Source organism: Pseudogymnoascus destructans (genome assembly GCF_001641265.1).
Source record: "Pseudogymnoascus destructans isolate 20631-21 unplaced genomic scaffold scaffold_8, whole genome shotgun sequence".
NCBI lineage: Eukaryota > Fungi > Ascomycota > Leotiomycetes > Thelebolales > Thelebolaceae > Pseudogymnoascus > Pseudogymnoascus destructans.
Window position 1 is genome coordinate 694,982 of NW_020167527.1, and position 17,122 is coordinate 712,103.

At 50.0% G+C, this 17,122-nt stretch overlaps 3 protein-coding genes across 3 annotated transcripts; 1 reads left to right on the forward strand and 2 right to left on the reverse strand.

The window, feature by feature from the left end:
* Positions 1-7,175: 7,175 nt before the first annotated feature.
* Positions 7,176-10,424, reverse strand: VC83_03905 (uncharacterized protein). The gene is made up of 3 exons (XM_024467543.1): positions 10,094-10,424; positions 9,232-9,965; positions 7,176-9,183 (listed from the first exon to the last, which is right to left on the reverse strand). Exons 2-3 carry the CDS (start codon positions 9,596-9,598, stop codon positions 7,904-7,906), a joined length of 1,647 nt encoding a protein of 548 aa, XP_024324985.1. The 5' UTR covers positions 9,599-9,965; positions 10,094-10,424; the 3' UTR covers positions 7,176-7,903.
* Positions 10,425-12,276: 1,852 nt separating this feature from the next.
* VC83_03906 (uncharacterized protein) lies at positions 12,277-15,353 on the reverse strand. Its single transcript, XM_024467544.1, has 10 exons — positions 14,849-15,353; positions 14,645-14,765; positions 14,385-14,590; positions 14,222-14,337; positions 13,841-14,164; positions 13,639-13,772; positions 13,544-13,581; positions 13,105-13,407; positions 12,847-12,963; positions 12,277-12,716 (listed from the first exon to the last, which is right to left on the reverse strand). Exons 2-10 carry the CDS (start codon positions 14,745-14,747, stop codon positions 12,666-12,668), a joined length of 1,392 nt encoding a protein of 463 aa, XP_024325130.1. The 5' UTR covers positions 14,748-14,765; positions 14,849-15,353; the 3' UTR covers positions 12,277-12,665.
* ARG4 (argininosuccinate lyase) lies at positions 15,354-17,050 on the forward strand. The gene has a single exon (XM_024467545.1). The coding sequence runs from the start codon at positions 15,563-15,565 to the stop codon at positions 16,889-16,891; it is 1,329 nt and encodes a 442-aa protein (XP_024324987.1). The 5' UTR covers positions 15,354-15,562; the 3' UTR covers positions 16,892-17,050.
* The last annotated feature ends 72 nt before the right edge of the window (positions 17,051-17,122 follow it).

Here is a 17,122-nt window from a genome sequence, read left to right on the forward strand (position 1 = left end):
GACCGCTCTGATGTGCCATCCTGCTCTGGGTTGTAAGGAGTTGTCATTTCGACGATTTGCCCAAGTTCTTCTGCAAGTTCAGTGAGCTTCTTTGGACTGTATTCCTTTCCTCCATCCATTCTCTATTTCTTGATGATCTTGCCAAATTGTGTGTTGACCATCTTCTGATATTTGATGAGTGCATCATATGCCTCATTCTTCGCGCGATGAAAGTATGCCCATCGAACAGTTGTTGCCTTTTCTGTAAAGATAGTTGCATATTTCTTCTTTCCAATTCCTTCTGGCATGATCATGACCACGTCAATGTGAACTTCATCGAACGGTTGCAAGTTTCGAGTTACAGCTTGCTTGCGAATGTGTTTCTTCGCCTTTCCTCTCTCGCATGGATCGCACAATTGGAGAGCTTCATCTTCTTGTTCTTGTGGCGTAAGGTCTTCCTCGTCAGAGATCGCCATGCCTCTCACCATTTTCGAGGTCTTCTGTACATTCACGAGGCCAAGATGTCCAAATCTGCGATGCCAGAGTCGAATTGAGTGTGGAGGATTCTTCTCATTTTTGTGAGTAGTTGCTGGGAATGCATAGGCTCGAGGTGATGCTTCAATTATCATCATATTCTCATCGAAACGGAACATTGGAATACCTTTCTTGTTTACAACCAAGTTCTTGTCCATAATATGCAATTCACCCCTTCCTAAGAGCTTTCGAGCTCCAAAGATGTTCATTCCACAGTTTGGAAGATATTGAACTTTGGTAAGGTGTAGGGTGTGAATGCCTCCATCATCTGTTGTGCATTGCAATGTTCTTTCACCTTGGCCAAGTGGCTTGGTGATGCCACTTGCTGTGTCAATGGATGGAAGAGTCAATGAGGTTTCGTATGAGCCACTGTTGAATTCCTCGATTGAGCTGGCGATATGTGTCTCTGCTCCAGTGTCAAATAATGTGCCATTTTGAATTGGCGACCTTGAGTGGTTGAGTTGAACACAAATGTATGTGGTGGCGTTCTTGCCAAATTGACGATATTCATCTTCTTCATCTGATGAGTTGTCATTCTTTGCCTTCTTTAGCTTGTTTGATTTGCTACTTGAGTTTGACGGTTTAAATGGCATGAACTTCTTTCCAGTCCGTTGTTCCCATTCGTGACGGAGATTCTTGTTTGTAACGAAGCAGTTTTCGGGTTCATGCCTTGCGTTTGGATTTTCGCAGTTCTTGCACATCTTTCCACTCTTCCCTTTTGCACTGTCTTTGAATTTCGAATTTGGTTTGCCCTTCGTAGGTGGTTTGCCATTGTAGTGTATGCTTCCATCTGCTTTCTTGTCCTTCTTGCGAGCTTCATCCGTAATATCCTCAATAAGCGCGGAGAGTGTGAGCTTTGTTACTTCACTACGGGTATTTGAGCGCTGGCGTTCTGCCCAGATTGGCCATGCATCTGAAAGTGCCATGATGAAGAGAATTGGATGCCACGCATCTGGTGGAGAGATCTCGAGGTTGGCGAGCTTCTCAATTGCTTTCTTGAACCCAATGATGAATTGTTCAAGGTTTGCGTAGTCTTCGTACTTGATCTTGGTGTATGTTTCAATTGCATTGAAGTTGAGAACTGCGCCAGTTCCTTCATATTGAGACTGTAAGATCACCCACATTTCGCGTGCTGACTTGCAACCTGCAAGCAGCTGTGATGGTGTTTTCTTCACATTAGTTTGGATGATGAGTTTCATCGATGCGTCTCCTGCTTTCCACGCTTTCCATGTGGCGAGTTTCTCAATGTCCACCTTCTCATCGAACTCATCTGCTTGTGGAGGAGCTTTGCCTTTTGGGTGTACGAAATGGACAAGGTCGTTGGCATCCGCGAGGTCCTCCATCGCAGTTTTCCATTGTATGTAATTCTCCTCTCCTCGGAGTTTCATGTTCTCTGGGAGGTTATTCCGACCTCCATTGCCTTCACCCATTGTGAAAGGTCTTGTGTGTTTGGATAAGGAATTTCGAGTTTGTGAGAGTTGGATGATGGATGATGAATTCGATCTGGGGCTTCCTAGATTGTAGAATTGATCTTCTTCTTCCTCTTCTTGCTGAGTTGAATCGATCATCTGCTAGAGGCTGCAAGTTCGTCTTGAGGTTTTCGTGGAGTGTATGTGCTGTATGTTAGCGCTTGTCCACGAATTCAGATTGTATGTGCTGTAATGAGCACTTCTCTGAATATGGTAACTTTTTTGGCTTTTGCGATAGCCGGGCTCATAACCTGTTGAGATCAGTGGTGTATCTGTATCTGCAGCGGCATAGTTATCACGTTGAGTTGAACAACAGTTCACTTGAATATATGTTTTGTATTGTTGTTCTGAGTGAAGCTATCTACGGAACTATTTGTGGGTGGTCCGCAACCCGATTCGGTTGGCGAGCCACACGCCTAACCAATCAGTCTGAGCAACCTCCTCCTTCAACATTTCCTAAGACAGTGTGTTGTCTTAGTAAATTCATCCCTTCCTTGGGTGGCTAGATTCTCACATCTGGTGCACCCACCATTACAGTCATCTTCTTCGTTCCCTTCTGGTCTATCTCCTGGTCTTCGAGTTAATGCATCTACTTTTCCGTTCCGTTTCCCAGGTCGATATATAATTTGAAAGTTAAACCTTGACAGAAACTCAGCCCATCGAGCTTGCCTTCGAGTAAGCTTCTTTGTTGCCATGAAGTATTCAAGACTCTTGTGATCTGACAAAACTTGGACTGGCATTGCTGTGCCCTCGACTTCTGGTCTCCATGCTTCGAAGCATCTGATGATGGCGAGTAACTCCTTGTCATAGATTTTGCAGAGGAGGCAATTCTTGCTGTAGAACCTCTAGCGATGTCTTTTCTAGAGGCTATTCTTTTCCCGACTCATACTGGGTAGGATCCTCAGTAGCAGAGATCTCATTGAGTCTGCCTTTCTGTTTCTGAGGGCAGTCATAAGCACGATGGCCGCTTTCGTGGCAATGGAAGCATTTGCCAAGCTTCATGAGCGATTCTTTCTCAGGATCTTGGTGGGGAGAGCGGTAGAGCTTCTTCTGTGGTGCACTATTTCAACAGCAGTACTAGCAGTAGGGCTCTGGCCACTCTGCTTCTGGTAGGCGAACGGCTGTGGCTTCATTCTCTTCTCCTTTTCTTGAATTCTCTGTAGGTTTTGGTCCACAAGCATGCATTTCTTTGCGAATTCATGTAGGGTGGTAGCTCCCACTTCTGCAACAAGGGCTTTCTGCATGCCTTGGTTGATTTTAAATTGGTGATTGTTGAAAGCCATTATGAAGGACTACCTCATCGTCGGTCAAGCTTTTGATGCTACTATTGCAGAGTGAAATGATGCTATTCTACAGCTCCAAGAAGAAATTCAAGACAAGGATGAAAAGATTACTGAACTGCAAGGCATTCAAAAATATCTTGAGAATACAGCTCCTATTCGCAATGCAGTGTCATACTGACATTCGTTGCACTCAGTTTGCTATCAAACTCAAGAGCAAACTTAGAAATCTCCTCCTCAAACCTACAAGTCACCATACATATCTGGGCTTATCACACCAACAACAGAAGCAATACTACTCAACGATTGCTGAAAACTCTTCTACTACATCTGTTTATGCTACATACATCACGGCATATCATTTGGACACTCATTGAACAAGTTATTAAGAAAATCTCCTCCTTAAGGGGGTGGGCCAATACTACCACATGGCATATCTCTACCAACTAGAGGCCTAGGAACATGAACGATAGCTCTAGAAGCTTCTACAACCCTCTATGATTCATTACACGTCATCGCTCCTTAGTTACCCACAAGATTGGTTAAGTTATGACATAATTTGTCTATAGGTACTCTGACCTTGGACCTCCTTTTCACTTCCTATAGGCTAGGAACCCAAGAGATGGTTCTATGGGATTCTCTTACGTTCACTACATGATTAGCAAGCTAGTTGTGGGTCGCACTTGATTTCTAATACATTTACCAAGCCTGGTTAGTCATGGAAAGTCATGGAAAATGAGAGAACTACACTCCTTTGGCATAAATAGGATTGCCCTTTCCTTAAGAAAGGGCAAGCAGGCAATACAGTAAATCGACTAGCACATACTTCTACGTCTTTTCCAAGCTTCCAAGCATTGATCTTGTTATTCTCTGTTTTTGAAAAGTCAGTGAGGTGCTAACCTCTGACTTACCCCTGAGTTCTCAGACTCAACATTTGTTGCAACTTGTCTAAACCACTTCACCACATCATACACCTGATTGCTGCGTTGTGGAATAGTCTAAGCTACAACCCTTTGGCTCTGTTTCCTAAGACAGTGTGTTGTCTTAGTAAATTCATCCCTTCCTTGGGTGGCTAGATTCTCATATCTGGTGCACCCACCATTACATGCAGCACCTCACCAGTCTGCTCGCATTCCGTATCCTCCTATTCTTACAGATGGGATTGAACCAGCTTTTGAAGACTGAGTTGTGAAGATGACTGGGTTGTGAAGATCCGACTCAAGCTGGAAGCCAACATTGACACTTCCCAAATGACAAGATGCAGATGAGTTATCTCCAAAGCAGACTAGGAGGACTCGCAGTTCACCATGTGAACCCAAGGCTTCGCATTACCTCACCAAACATGCTTCAGTCAGCAGAAGAAATCCTCCAACTCCTTGAGAAAGTGTTTAGTGACCCCGATAGGAGACACACTGCACAAACTGAGTATCGCAAGCTATACCAAGGCAAGAATACCTTTGCAACTTTCTGGGCTGAATTCCAGAGACTCACTGCAGAGCTGGACTACTCAGAAGAGTTCGTACTCTTGGCTGCTAGGTGACAGCTTTTGGAATTCAGTGTAGGTGTTGACATTCCAAGTCCTCATCTGGTGGCCGTTTGATAGTATAGACTGGTGTCTTTCTTGAGCTGTTTTGCCCATCCTCTTGAAATCTTCTTGGGCTTCGAGAAAGTCATCTTGAAGTTCATCTCTCTTCTCAGACTCATCTGCTAAGGTTGTTTTCTTATTTATACACTCATAGTCTTCTGGGTTTCGGTCAGCCATCTTGGCTTTTTCTTTGGCCGTGTGTGCCATAGCAGCTTTGCTATTCTTTTAGTTTTCGTATTCAGTAGATCAGACTCGTATCACCAAAGGCCCTATTGCGCAGTTTGTCAACTGTAGGAGCGACTTGAGAGGAGCGCACTTCCCTCACAGCTATATTCCTTGTCGAGGGAGCATTGTGAAAGGTCTGATCTATGAAGTCTGTGTGTTCTGGTGTGTTCTGTGGTGTTCTGGAATCAACTTTAGGATATGGTTGTAGGGTTTCCAAAGAAGGGAATTCGAATTTCAGTATCAAGGTTCAGGCTCAGAGAGCAAAAGAAAGGTGAGATTCAATCTTATGTTACGATGGTCACAGAGGTCAAGAAGCCAGTCCTGTAATGGTGGGTGCACCAGATGTGAGAATCTAGCCACCCAAGGAAGGGATGAATTTACTAAGACAACACACTGTCTTAGAAAACAGAGCCAAAGGGTCGTAGCTTAGACTATTCCACAACGCAGCAATCAGGTGTGTGATGTAGTGAAGTGGTTCAGACAAGTTGCAACAAATGTTGAGTCTGGGAACTCAGGGGTAAGTCAGAGGTTAACACCTCACTGACTTTTCAGAAACAAGGAGTAACAAGATCAATGCTTGGAAGCTTGGAAAAGACGTGAAAGTATGTGATAGTCAATTTACTGTATTGTCTGCTTGCCCTTTCTTAAGGAAAGGGCAATCCTATTTATGCCCAAGGAGTGTAGTTCTCTCATTTTCCATGACTTTCCATGACTAACCAGGCTTGGTAAATGTATTAGAAATCAAGTGCGACCCACAACTACCTTGCTAATCATGTAGCAAACGTAAGAGAATCCCATAGAACCATCTCTTGGGTTCCTAGCCTATAGGAAGTGAAAAGGAGGTCCAAGGTCAGAGTACCTATGACAAATTATGTCATAACTTAACCAATCTTGTGGGTAACTAAGGAGCGATGACGTGTAATGAATCATAGAGGATTGTAGAAGCTTCTAGAGCTATCGTTCATGTTCCTAGGCCTCTAGTTGGTAGAGATATGCCATGTGGTAGTATTGGCCCACCCCCTTAAGGAGGAGATTTTCTTAATAACTTATTCAATGAGTGTCCAAATGATATGCCGTGATGTATGTAGCATAAACAGATGTAGTAGAAGAGTTTGCAGCAATCATTGAGTAGTATTGCTCTTGTTGTTGGTGTGATAAGCCAAAATATGTATGGTGACTTGTAGGTTTGAGGAGGAGATTTCTAAGTTTGCTCTTGAGTTTGATAGCAAACTGAGTGCAACAAATGTCAGTACAAGTCTGGGTTCCAGAAAGTGCTCATGTCGAACTCTTACAAGAAATTCATGACCAACCAGCAATGGGACACCCTGGCATTGGGAAGATGATTCGGGTCATCAAAAGACAGTATTACTGGCCCCGCCTGGATAATGTAAGGATGCCTTCTCATCTCTCACTCTAAGGAGCAGACTCTGAGTAGCTGCGGGGTCACGTGTGATCATTTGGGTGGGCTAACCGAGTTGGATGGGTTTCGGGTACTTGAGGGAATTGACTCACGGGGTTCCCCCTTCATCTTTTTTATATCCTTTGTAGTAGACCTATAGGATAGCATCCGTTTAGCCTCCAGCTCGAAGCCCCTTTAGCAAACGCTTTCTCCCTGTTATATCGACAGGGCACTGAAGAGCTTAAGGCTACCAAGCAATACCTGTTAGAGAACCTAGAGAAAGGCTTCATCGTCAACAGCAACAGCCCCTTCGCGTCCCCTATCCTATTCGTAAAGAAAGCGGATGGCAAATTAAGATTTTGCATCGATTACCGGAAGTTAAATGGTCTCACCCGGAACGATCCCTACCCCATCCCGCATATCGACGAACTACTAGGACGGGTGTCGAAAGCAAAAATCTTCACGAAGCTAGAAAAGTAGACCACAGATCCGATATTTGGCTAGAATGTTGTCGATATCGCGATCAGTGGTCTGAGGCCACATTTTGGTGTGTTTTTTACCGGGCCAAGAGGTCAGCACCGGAGGTGCGGTCACATCGGGAAGGTGGGATTCGACCAAGCTCTGTACCGGCGGCGAGGATCCTCCCTCGGCCATTTACGCCTTAAGTAGATAAACATTTCACATCATCAAACTCAAAAGGTAGTTCTCAACTTTTCCCATTCACCCCTCTTTAGTGTCTGTCTCTCTATACTGTACAATCAACCCGCCCATTATACAGTAAAACCACCCGCCACCGCAACAAACACCAAAACCTGACTGCGCTCTCCCCCACTCCCTTGCAGGAATGGGATACCAGCCGCCAAAAGCCTCCTACTCCCGCTTGCTTTCATCTTCAATCCCGCAAAAAAAAACTCCCCTTCTCCCATCCGTCTATGTACTCTAAACGTCCCGTTCCGTTCCGTCTTTCCTGCGCCATTCCTAGGACTTTTCCCAATATCCAAAATCCAAGGTCTATCTATATCCCAAACTAACCAAAAACAAATGAAATCTAAAATAAAAAAACATTGCTGCTTATTGCTGTAGAAGCGTGTCGTGTAGCTGTGCTGGGCTACCGCCGTGTGGGTGCCTATGTAGGCGGGTATCGTCGTGAGTGTAGTTGTGTAAAAATGAATGTGTGGGTATCGAACGAACGTAAGTGTGTTAAAAAGTAAAAAGAAGAAGAACGAGCGTTGTGTATCTGTCTGTCGTGTTCGTTGGTATCATTAAAAGTTAAAGGTCGCAAAAGTTGTAAGTCGCGTCGTGCGTCTGTGTGTCTCCCGTCTGTTTCCTCTTCTCCGACTCTTCTCCTCCTCCTCCTCTTCTCCTCCTCTTTCCTCCGTCTCTCTCTCTCTTATATCGCAGTAATTAGAGAATTAGAGAATTAGGGATTAAATCACCCCCTCCCAAACCCCACCGGAAACTTCTCCGCAAAAAACCTCCTCAACTCCTTCCTCCTACTCCTCCTCCTCTGCATCCTCGCCACCCCCTGCACCATCGGCCCAACAATATCCTCATCACCCAACTGCGGAAACTTCCCCTCACACCTCGGATCATTCAAGCTCGGGATCTTCGTCATCACATTCTCCTCCTCCCCAACCCTCTTATGCTTCAGACTCCTAAACGCATCCCCCCCCCTCGCCGCCGTCGCCTCGATCGTCGCATCATTGTGCGCCCTCCAGAGGTCGTCGGTTTCTTTCCACTTCTCCTCGGTCAAAAGGTAGGTCTTGGAGGTGGCGCCGTAGTGCTCGCCGGTGCGCACGAGGTGCTTGGTGTAGTTGCAGCGGGCGAGGTCCCAGTCGCGCTTTAGTTGGCGGCAGGCTTCGAGGTCGGGCTGCATGGGGAGGTAGGGGGGGGGGTGGATGGTGAAGTTCGCGTGGCCGAGGGTGTTGGACCATTTGTCGTCTATGTCTGCGATGACCAGCGGTAGGGCGTCGGAGGACGACGTGCACAGGTGGACAGGAGCGATGGTGTGAGTACGGCGCATGGAGGACATAGATGGCTTTGTAGAAAGCGGCGGGGAAGGCATGCCGCGTGCGGGCGTAGCGATGCTGGTAGCGGGAGTGCAGGCGCCGCTGAGGTACTCAGCCGGGTCAGCGACGGAGGGGGACTCGAGCGGGGATTGTAAGGGGACGTCCGCGTCGGTGGTGGAGTTGCTGCCCATCATCATTGGCGGTAGGAGCGGTGTCGAGACAAAGCCCACGGGACGCTCGGAGTCGTCGCAGTGGGGTCGTTCGAAATCCTCAGAGTCCCGGGTGGAGTCGCGGTACGGCGAGTCGTGGCGGTCGAACTCGCTCATGGCGGGCGTGGGGGGCATCTGGATGTCGCCGAAGGAGACGGCTACGCCGTGGCTGACGGCGTTTGAGACCGAGGAGGACCTGCTCGATTGGGTGCGCGAGGCGCGGAGGTCGCCGTCGAGATCGGAGAGGGATAGTGGGTTTGAGCTCTTGCTGGCGCGCCATTTGCGCGTGAAACCTGGGAATCGAGTGCCGAAGCGGTTGGCGATCGCGCTGAAGGGGGAGTCGCCGGCGCGGCGCTTCTTGGTGATGCTCAGGCCCAGGTCCGTGTCGCTGGTGATGCCGTCGGCGAGGTCGTACTCAAAGTCTGGTCTCGTCGATAGCTGTACGGATGACCGGCCCATTGAGCTTTCAAGGTGGCGATGGTGGTTGTCGTCGCCTGGGACGGTTAGCTGGGGTAGGTGTTTGTGTGGGTGGTAGGACTTACAAGACCAGTCATAGACATCGTGGAGGTCGTCGTCAAACATGTCGAGATCCTCGTCACGCTCGAGCGGATCCTCCTGCACGTCTGGCAACGAGCGCTTGCTCGTCTTCATCGCCGTGAACGTTGGCGACGACGGAATCTCCGTGAGTGGCGAGTGCATTGAGTTGTCGAGTGACGAGACGGAGCTGCCGTATCTGACATGGCCACGCTTGGATAACGTCGGCGTGGTTGGCGAGGAGGAGGGGCAATCCGAGGGGGTGCTCGGCTCGTAGATACCAGAGCTCTGTGAGACGTTGAGCTCCTCGTCGACCAGAGTCTCCCGCTTCCTGCGCTCCTCCACCAGCTGCGGCAATAATAAAGGTTTCAGCATCGGTAGACGCCGGCGTTGCCGTGGTATAATTCTTTGCAATTGAGTGAGTCGACGGTGCGGTGGGTGTGTGATGATAGATCTGAATCCGATTCTGATTCTCCTTGAAGATGGTGGACTGTGGTACTGTAGATGTACTCCGAGCCTTCCATATGTGCGCGTGACGGGGGGGGGGGTGGTGGTTTCGTCGGTCGGTGGTGGCTGTTGTCGATATTCCCGGGGGGTCGTTCACAAGCTGTCCACGTTGCGCAGGAGGTGCGTCTTTGAACGTTTGTTCGCAGGCTTCAGTGGTATTCGTCGGCCGCGGTGTGATGGGAGTTTGTCGCCTTTGCGCCTAATGGCCAACGAATCTCGACGGAGGGCCGCAGTTCTGGGCACCAATGATGTTAGAGGCTGTTGGCTGACCTGATGCGCGGCGGGCGAATGGGCATGACTCTTGGGTTGCAGAAATCGCCGACATGGCTGGTCAAGTGACTACTCTTTGGGCTCTGGACTTACTTGTTTTGCTTTGTTTTTGCCTCTTGGTGCTTTTCTCATGCGGTTTCTCGGAGGCAGGTAGGTCGATTGGCGGGTCGAATTGGCGCAGTATGATGAGTTGGCGAGTATTTGAAGATTGAAAGAGAAGGAAGGTCGGATAGGTGAGGATGGATGGGATGTATGTATGTAAGAGGAAGGGGGGGGGGGAGGTCCGAGGTAGTTGGGTGGTGGGAAGTGATAATGGGGGTTAGTCGATTACACTCCTCAGCTCAGTGTCTCGTCGCTTAACAATCCTTTTGGCTCGTGGGGTTGTTTATCATCGTCTGATCCTTGGGGGGGGGGGAAGAGGGGGAAAAGGAGAGAGGGGGAAAAGGGGAGAGGGGGAGATAAATCGGAAGGCGAAAGATCAAAAAAGCCAGGGCGATCCGCGTTGTCGGTGCTCTTGCTCTAACTGACAAAAGACAAAGAAAGCTCTAGCGCCCTGTCACCAACTGGTGCGGCGGTGCTAACAAGTTTTTTTTTTTACCACCAAAGTGGAATGTACTTGTCTGTGCGTGTACAACCAGGGCTACAAACATGTCGCGCCCCCCCGCTCGCTATGATTTTGGTAGGTGGGTGGTGGCCAACTACAAGGCACCCGGAAGTGCTAAAGTGGGCTTAGTCTCGGGAATGCCAGCGAGAATAGTACGCGACCAACAACGTGGCAAGCCGACGAAGAGGGAGATATTGCAAGTTCCTGTGTACCTCTGTAACCCTAAAACAAATGCACATGCCTCGCTATAGAACAGCGACATGGATATGCATCCTCATCCGTCGCACCCGTTAACTTACTCTTCACTCACTCACGGCCGTCCGTCCTACACGCCCTCTAGCCTTTTCCTAGCCTCCATTAGCACACGCCCTCAGCGTCCTCTTACTGGTTGGATGCTGTTAGTGCCACCGTTCAGAACAGAACGTAGAAGCATGTCCCACCGTAGAAGCACGTCCACCGTAGAAGCACGTCCACCGTAGAAGCACGTCCACCACGTACCGTAGAAGCACGTCCCACCACACCTTTTTCGCCGCCCAGTACCATAGCCCGTTCCTAGCAAAAACCCAACGTTTCTGGAAATGGATGAACACACATGCAATGCACATACCCTCTCCCCGCCGATCCGGCCTCATCGTGTGTTTTTGGCTAAGCTTGCCCTGTTGTGGCACCCCCCCACCACCAACGCAGCCCTGGTCTGATCAGACAGCCAGCCACTCCCATCCCGCCACACACCCGCCAGCGCACCTGTGGTTGTCAGTGAGTGGTTAGTGGTTAGTGGTCAGTGGTCAGTGGTCAGTGGTCAGTGAGTGGTCAGTGGTCAGTCCTCAGTCCTCAGTGAGTGTGAGTGCTCAGTCAGTGAGTGCTCAGTCCTCAGTTAGTGAGTGCTCAGTCCTCAGTCCTCACTTGCAGGCACTGACCACGACCACCACCAGTAGACCATCTCTCCACTGGCACGTGCTAGGTTGAAAGTACAGTCATGACGCGTTAAGTCGATACTCGATTCACGTTACGTCGATACGTTTTGCTGGCCTCAACCCCCCTGTCCACTACCAAAATACGTTCGATATCTCGATATTTACGCTATCTCGATGGTATTTACGGGACCCGAGCTATCGACTTAACGGATTATGACTGTAAGCAAAGCAGCTGTGTTACATCCCGCAAGTGTCTCGCGTACCTGCACTCACCCGTCGCTACATCCATACTGACACCTTTTCCATACTGACACCTTTTCCATACTGACACCTTTTTCATACTGACACTTTTCCATACTGACACCTTTTCCATACTGACACCGTTTCCATACCTGACACCTTTCCATACCTGACACACCACCCACACCCACACCCACACCTACACCCACACCCACACCCACACCCACACCCACACCGCAGAGATCGATGGATGGCCTGTGGGTGGTGATAAGGCTGGCTGATAGGGCTGACTGATAAGGCTGACTGGGTGATTGGGAGGTGATCAGCCCCAAAGGTGACCTGAGTGAGTGAAGCCCATGTCTGACGTAACGTCTATAAGCCGGCTGTGCGTCAAACCTAAATCCAATATTACCACGCGAAACACGCCTCGGCACGGCTTAAATGGCGTGAGTAGTGGCGTGAGAAGGGGGGAAGTGAGCACAACTGACGTATATGGCGGGGAGGTTGGGAGGGGCAGTATGGGAAAGTTCTTGGGGGGATGGGAAAGTTCTTGGGGGGATGGGAAAGTTCTTGGGGGGATGGGAAAGTTGATGGGAGTCTTGCGGGGGGGTTGGGGATTCTGAGTCGTGTTTGCTGGATTCGACGGGAACGGAAGGAGGGGTTTGGTTTTGTGGTTGATGGGGCGACGGGATGGGGGGTGATGGCGCGACGTCAGGAGGACGGCGGCCATTGAGGTATCAGTAGGTAGATCTGAGGGGGATATATACACCGCTACTACTGACAAACAACCAACGCGCCTTGGAAAATATGAATGCCACCTACGAAGCCCCCTTCCTACCATCCCTCCACCACGAGCCCCTGCGGCTTCTTCTTCCCCCCCACGCGCCAACCAAGAAGACAACAAGTACTATGTCCAATATCGCGTCCAGATCTTCTTCTCCTCGTCCGTGCCGTGGAACTGTGGGGTATGAGTATTCGATCAAGGTTGTTATGATACGAAGTTGGTGGAAGAGAAGGGATAGGGGGAAGGGGAAAGGAAGTTGGTGGAAGAGAAGGGGGAGAGAAGGGTAAAAGGAAAATAAACGTACCCGAAATTTCACCTCCGTAATCTCCTTGAACCCCTCTTGTAGCGACGGGGGGCCGTATTTGGAGTTGAACGACGCAAACGCGATATTGGGAAGGATAGTGCGTTTTTCCGGGTTCATCTATCAGAGGGTGTCAGTTTGTGTTGCATTTCCAGCCGTCTTCCATGGAGTAAAGTGATATCAACTACCCAGGTCGATGCCGAGTGATAGACCGCACCACGGTATAAAACAGGAGCGAAAACAGAAAACAGGATAACAAACCTCCCTATTCAGCGCCCTCACAACATCATTATGTCTACAAACCCCCCCCTCCGTCACAAAATGCACACACCTAATCTCCACCCCAAACTCCCTCGCCAGATCAACCCAGTATTTCCTCGTCGCCTCATCAGGATTCGTATTGTCAATCACCACCGAGACCCCCTCTTCGAGACGCGTGCGCGCGACTGTGAGGCATTTATCCCGCGTTTTGAGACGGTCTTGGTTGATGCGCGTGTAGGCGGGGTTGAGGTGGCGGAGATAGAAGGTCGTTTTGCCGGAGCCGGGGGAGCCGACGAAGAGGACCTGGGGGGGGAGGTGGTTAGGCCTGGGTTCCGGGGATGGACTGGTGGATGGGGTGGATGAATAGGGTGGATGGATGGGGTGGACGGGATGGACGGGATGGACAGGATCAGGATAGACAGGACAGGCGCGGACATACAATCTCTTGCTCGCTCGACGGCACGAAGGGGGGGTCCTCTGCAAACTCCAATTAGAACGGCGCTCTCGAATTCCAGGCTCCAGTGGACCACGAACCGGTATCATCATTGGCAGGAGCTGTGTTGATGTAATTCGCTGGCTCGAAGGAGCGGATGAACTCCCGTGGTGCCTCGTTCAGGAAGTACTCTTCGGGGGTGAGGAATAGGATTCCTATGTTATGAGCGAAACCGCTGGGAGGGGTGTTAGCTAAGAGTACTTTTATGTATGTATGGAGGGTTGGGGGGGGGAGGGGGCTTGCCGGTCAGAAGCCGAAAAGTCTTGATCGAATCCAGGCACGGCGATGCGGCCTGCGGCATCGCCGACGACAAATGATTCCTTCATGTGGACGGTTTCGGGGGTGAGGTCCAAGTCCTTCAGGATCTCATCCCACATCCCCGTCCGCGGCTTCCTGTAGTTATCAAACTGCGTAGCGGCATATAGCGTGACTGGGATATCCAATTGTCGCAGAATAGACGCAATCTTACCCTTCCAGGAATCCAGACGACCCCTAACTGCTGTCGGGGCTTTGCGTTCGGGGTGCAACTGGATGGCGCCCTGGTTGCTGATGATGACGATGTTGAATCTGGTGACTTGTCAGTACTACGGCATCAGGGGTTGGCTTAGGGGGGGTGACGGTTACTCTTGATCTTGGTGCAGCCTTTTCATCATCTTGGGCACGCTGGGATGCCACCACTTCCAGTCCCCGGCGTCATAGACGAACTTCTTGCCGGAGGCGGACTTGACGAGGGTCCAGTCCTGGTGATGTTAGTAGGGGCTTCGGCATCACTTGACAGGGAACGTACCAAGTCGAAGGCAGCAATCCTCGTCTTCTTGGGAGCGGCGGGGGCGGCGGGGGCGGCATCGTTTGGCTCGGTGGATGTGCTTAGAGGGACGTATTTGCCGACGATGAGAGAAGTTCGGGTGTCTTCGTTGACGGCCCTTTCCGACCATGTTAATGGCTCTGGTGGCTTCTGGGAGGTTGGTTTGAAGAACGAGGAGACGGCAGCTTCTATTTTGCTGTTAGGATCAAAATTCAATTACCACTCCTTGAGCCCGAACTTACTCGTAGTTGTAGACTGAACCTTACGTTTGACAGGGGGTGGTGAAATAGGCTTCTCGTCTCGGTCCTCGTTCTTCCTCTTCGGGTCGCGGCTCGACGAAGACATGGCAGCGGCAAATTGTGGCTACGAACGTTAATGAGGTACAATATCTTCGGTCACGCTGATCAACGAGAATATATTTAAGATGGCAAATCAAAAGAACCTACTACTCGCAGCGGGAAGGGTATTTTAAGGCAGCCTGTCCGTCTTTGTCACGACAGGAGTGATCGTCCTGATGTGCATAGCCACGTGACAAGCATATCAATTTACTTTATCTCTTTGTCGTATTCAAAGCAGTTTCGTTCGGTATCCGGATTCAGAGTCAGGTCTGAAAGAGTCTTGGGTTGTAGCTGTTTGGAACAGCGGCCACGTAGAACGCGACTTGAAAGGTATGGTCACGTGATGCTGTTCTACTACTTTATCCCTTTATCATATTCGACTGCCAGCTTTATTCATTCCTCGGGGTTACAGTCGCATTGAAAGAGAATCAATTACTTAATATTTATAATATTTTCTGTGAACGGACGGACGTCGAGGTCGCTGCAACATCACATGAGTCGTCACCCACCTTCTGTTTGTGCGATAAGCAACCCCGGATTACAGCGGGACACAGCGGCTTCGGACGGGAAGCTAAACCACCCAACCCAACAGCATCACAATATCTCCCCTCGAACAATTGCTAACCTAACCACACTCCCAACTTACCAAATTCCAAGCCAATTACACCGGAATCATGGCAGCTCAAGAAGTGAGGACTCCCGGCAGCAAGCCCGGCGGCACTATGCTCTGGGGAGGACGATTCACAGGTATGCGTGCTCCCAATACATTTTTTGTTGACTCGCTTGACTCACATTTGTCCCCCAGGCGGTCTGGATCCCCTCATGGTCTCATACAACGAGTCGATTTACTACGATCGCGCGTTCCACACTCAAGATATCCTAGGCAGCATTGCATGGGCGCGGGGTAACCACAAGGTCGGGATTCTCAGCGATGAGGAGTTCAAGGCTATCGAGGAGGGGTTGAAGAAGGTCGAGGCTGAGTGGGTGGATGGGACGTTCAAGATCATTCCTGGAGTGGACGAGGACATTCACACTGCCAATGAGCGCCGCCTTGGTGAGATCATTGGCAAGGACATTGGAGGCAAGCTCCACACCGGCCGCAGCAGGAACGAACAGGTCGCTACGGATATGAGGATGTGGTTGCGTGACGAGCTGAGGAAAATCGAGGTCTTCCTAGTTGACTTCCTCAAGGTTGTCGCGGCGCGCGCGGAGAAGGAGATTGACTTCGTCATGCCTGGTTATACCCATCTGCAGCGCGCTCAGCCAGTGCGTTGGAGTCACTGGATGCTGTCGTACGGTCTTGCGTTTGCCTCGGATCTCGAGCGTCTGCGTGAGGTGATCGCCCGTGTCAACCGCAGTCCGCTTGGATGTGGTGCCCTCGCGGGTAACCCGTTCAACATTGACCGTGATGCTATGGCGAAGGAGCTCGGTTTCGAGGGCCTGATGTGGAACTCCATGGGCGCTGTCGCTGATCGTGACTTTGTGCTTGAGGCTATGCAGTGGGGGTCGACTCTGATGTCGCACATGTCTCGTTGGTCTGAGGATCTTATCATTTACTCGACTGGCGAGTTCAGCTTCGTCAGGCTGGCGGATGCGTACTCCACCGGCAGCTCGCTGATGCCGCAGAAGAAGAACCCAGACAGCTTAGAGTTGTTGAGGGGTAAGAGTGGACGTGCGTTCGGCCAGATGGCTGGGCTCATGATGACCTTGAAGGGTCTGCCTAGCACATACAACAAGGACTTGCAGGAGTCCGTTGAGCCGATGCTTGACCACGTCAAGACTGTTGGTGACAGCATCCAAATCGCAACTGGCGTCCTCTCGACCCTTGCTGCGAACTCGGAGAAGATGAGGGCTGCTCTCGATGGCTTCATGTTGGCCACTGACCTGGCTGACTACCTTGTTCGCAAGGGCGTCCCGTTCAGGGAGACCCACCACATCTCGGGCCAGGTCGTTGCCTTGTCGGAGAAGACCAACACACCCATGGAGAAGTTGACATACGAGCAATTGGAGTCCGTCGATGCCCGCTTCAAGCCAGATGTCAGCGATTGCTTCGATTTCGAGCGCTCGGTCGAGATGCGCACGTCCAAGGGTGGAACTAGCAAGAAGTGCGTGTTGGAGCAGATTGAGGTCCTGAAGTCGATGCTGGCTTGAATGTGAAATGAATTTATGTTGGGAGTTGGGAGGGAAATCATGGGTTACCAAAAGTTTGTCGTAATATCTAGACCTGCAGTATTTATGCGGCCTAAGGGCTTCCATAGGGACTGTGATAAAAGCATTAATTACGAAAGCCTATAAAAATTATACGTAAAGATAATGACTGATAATTACCATATTATGTGCCTGTTTGATTTTTTAGCTGTTTTGGACGTTTTAAATTAACAT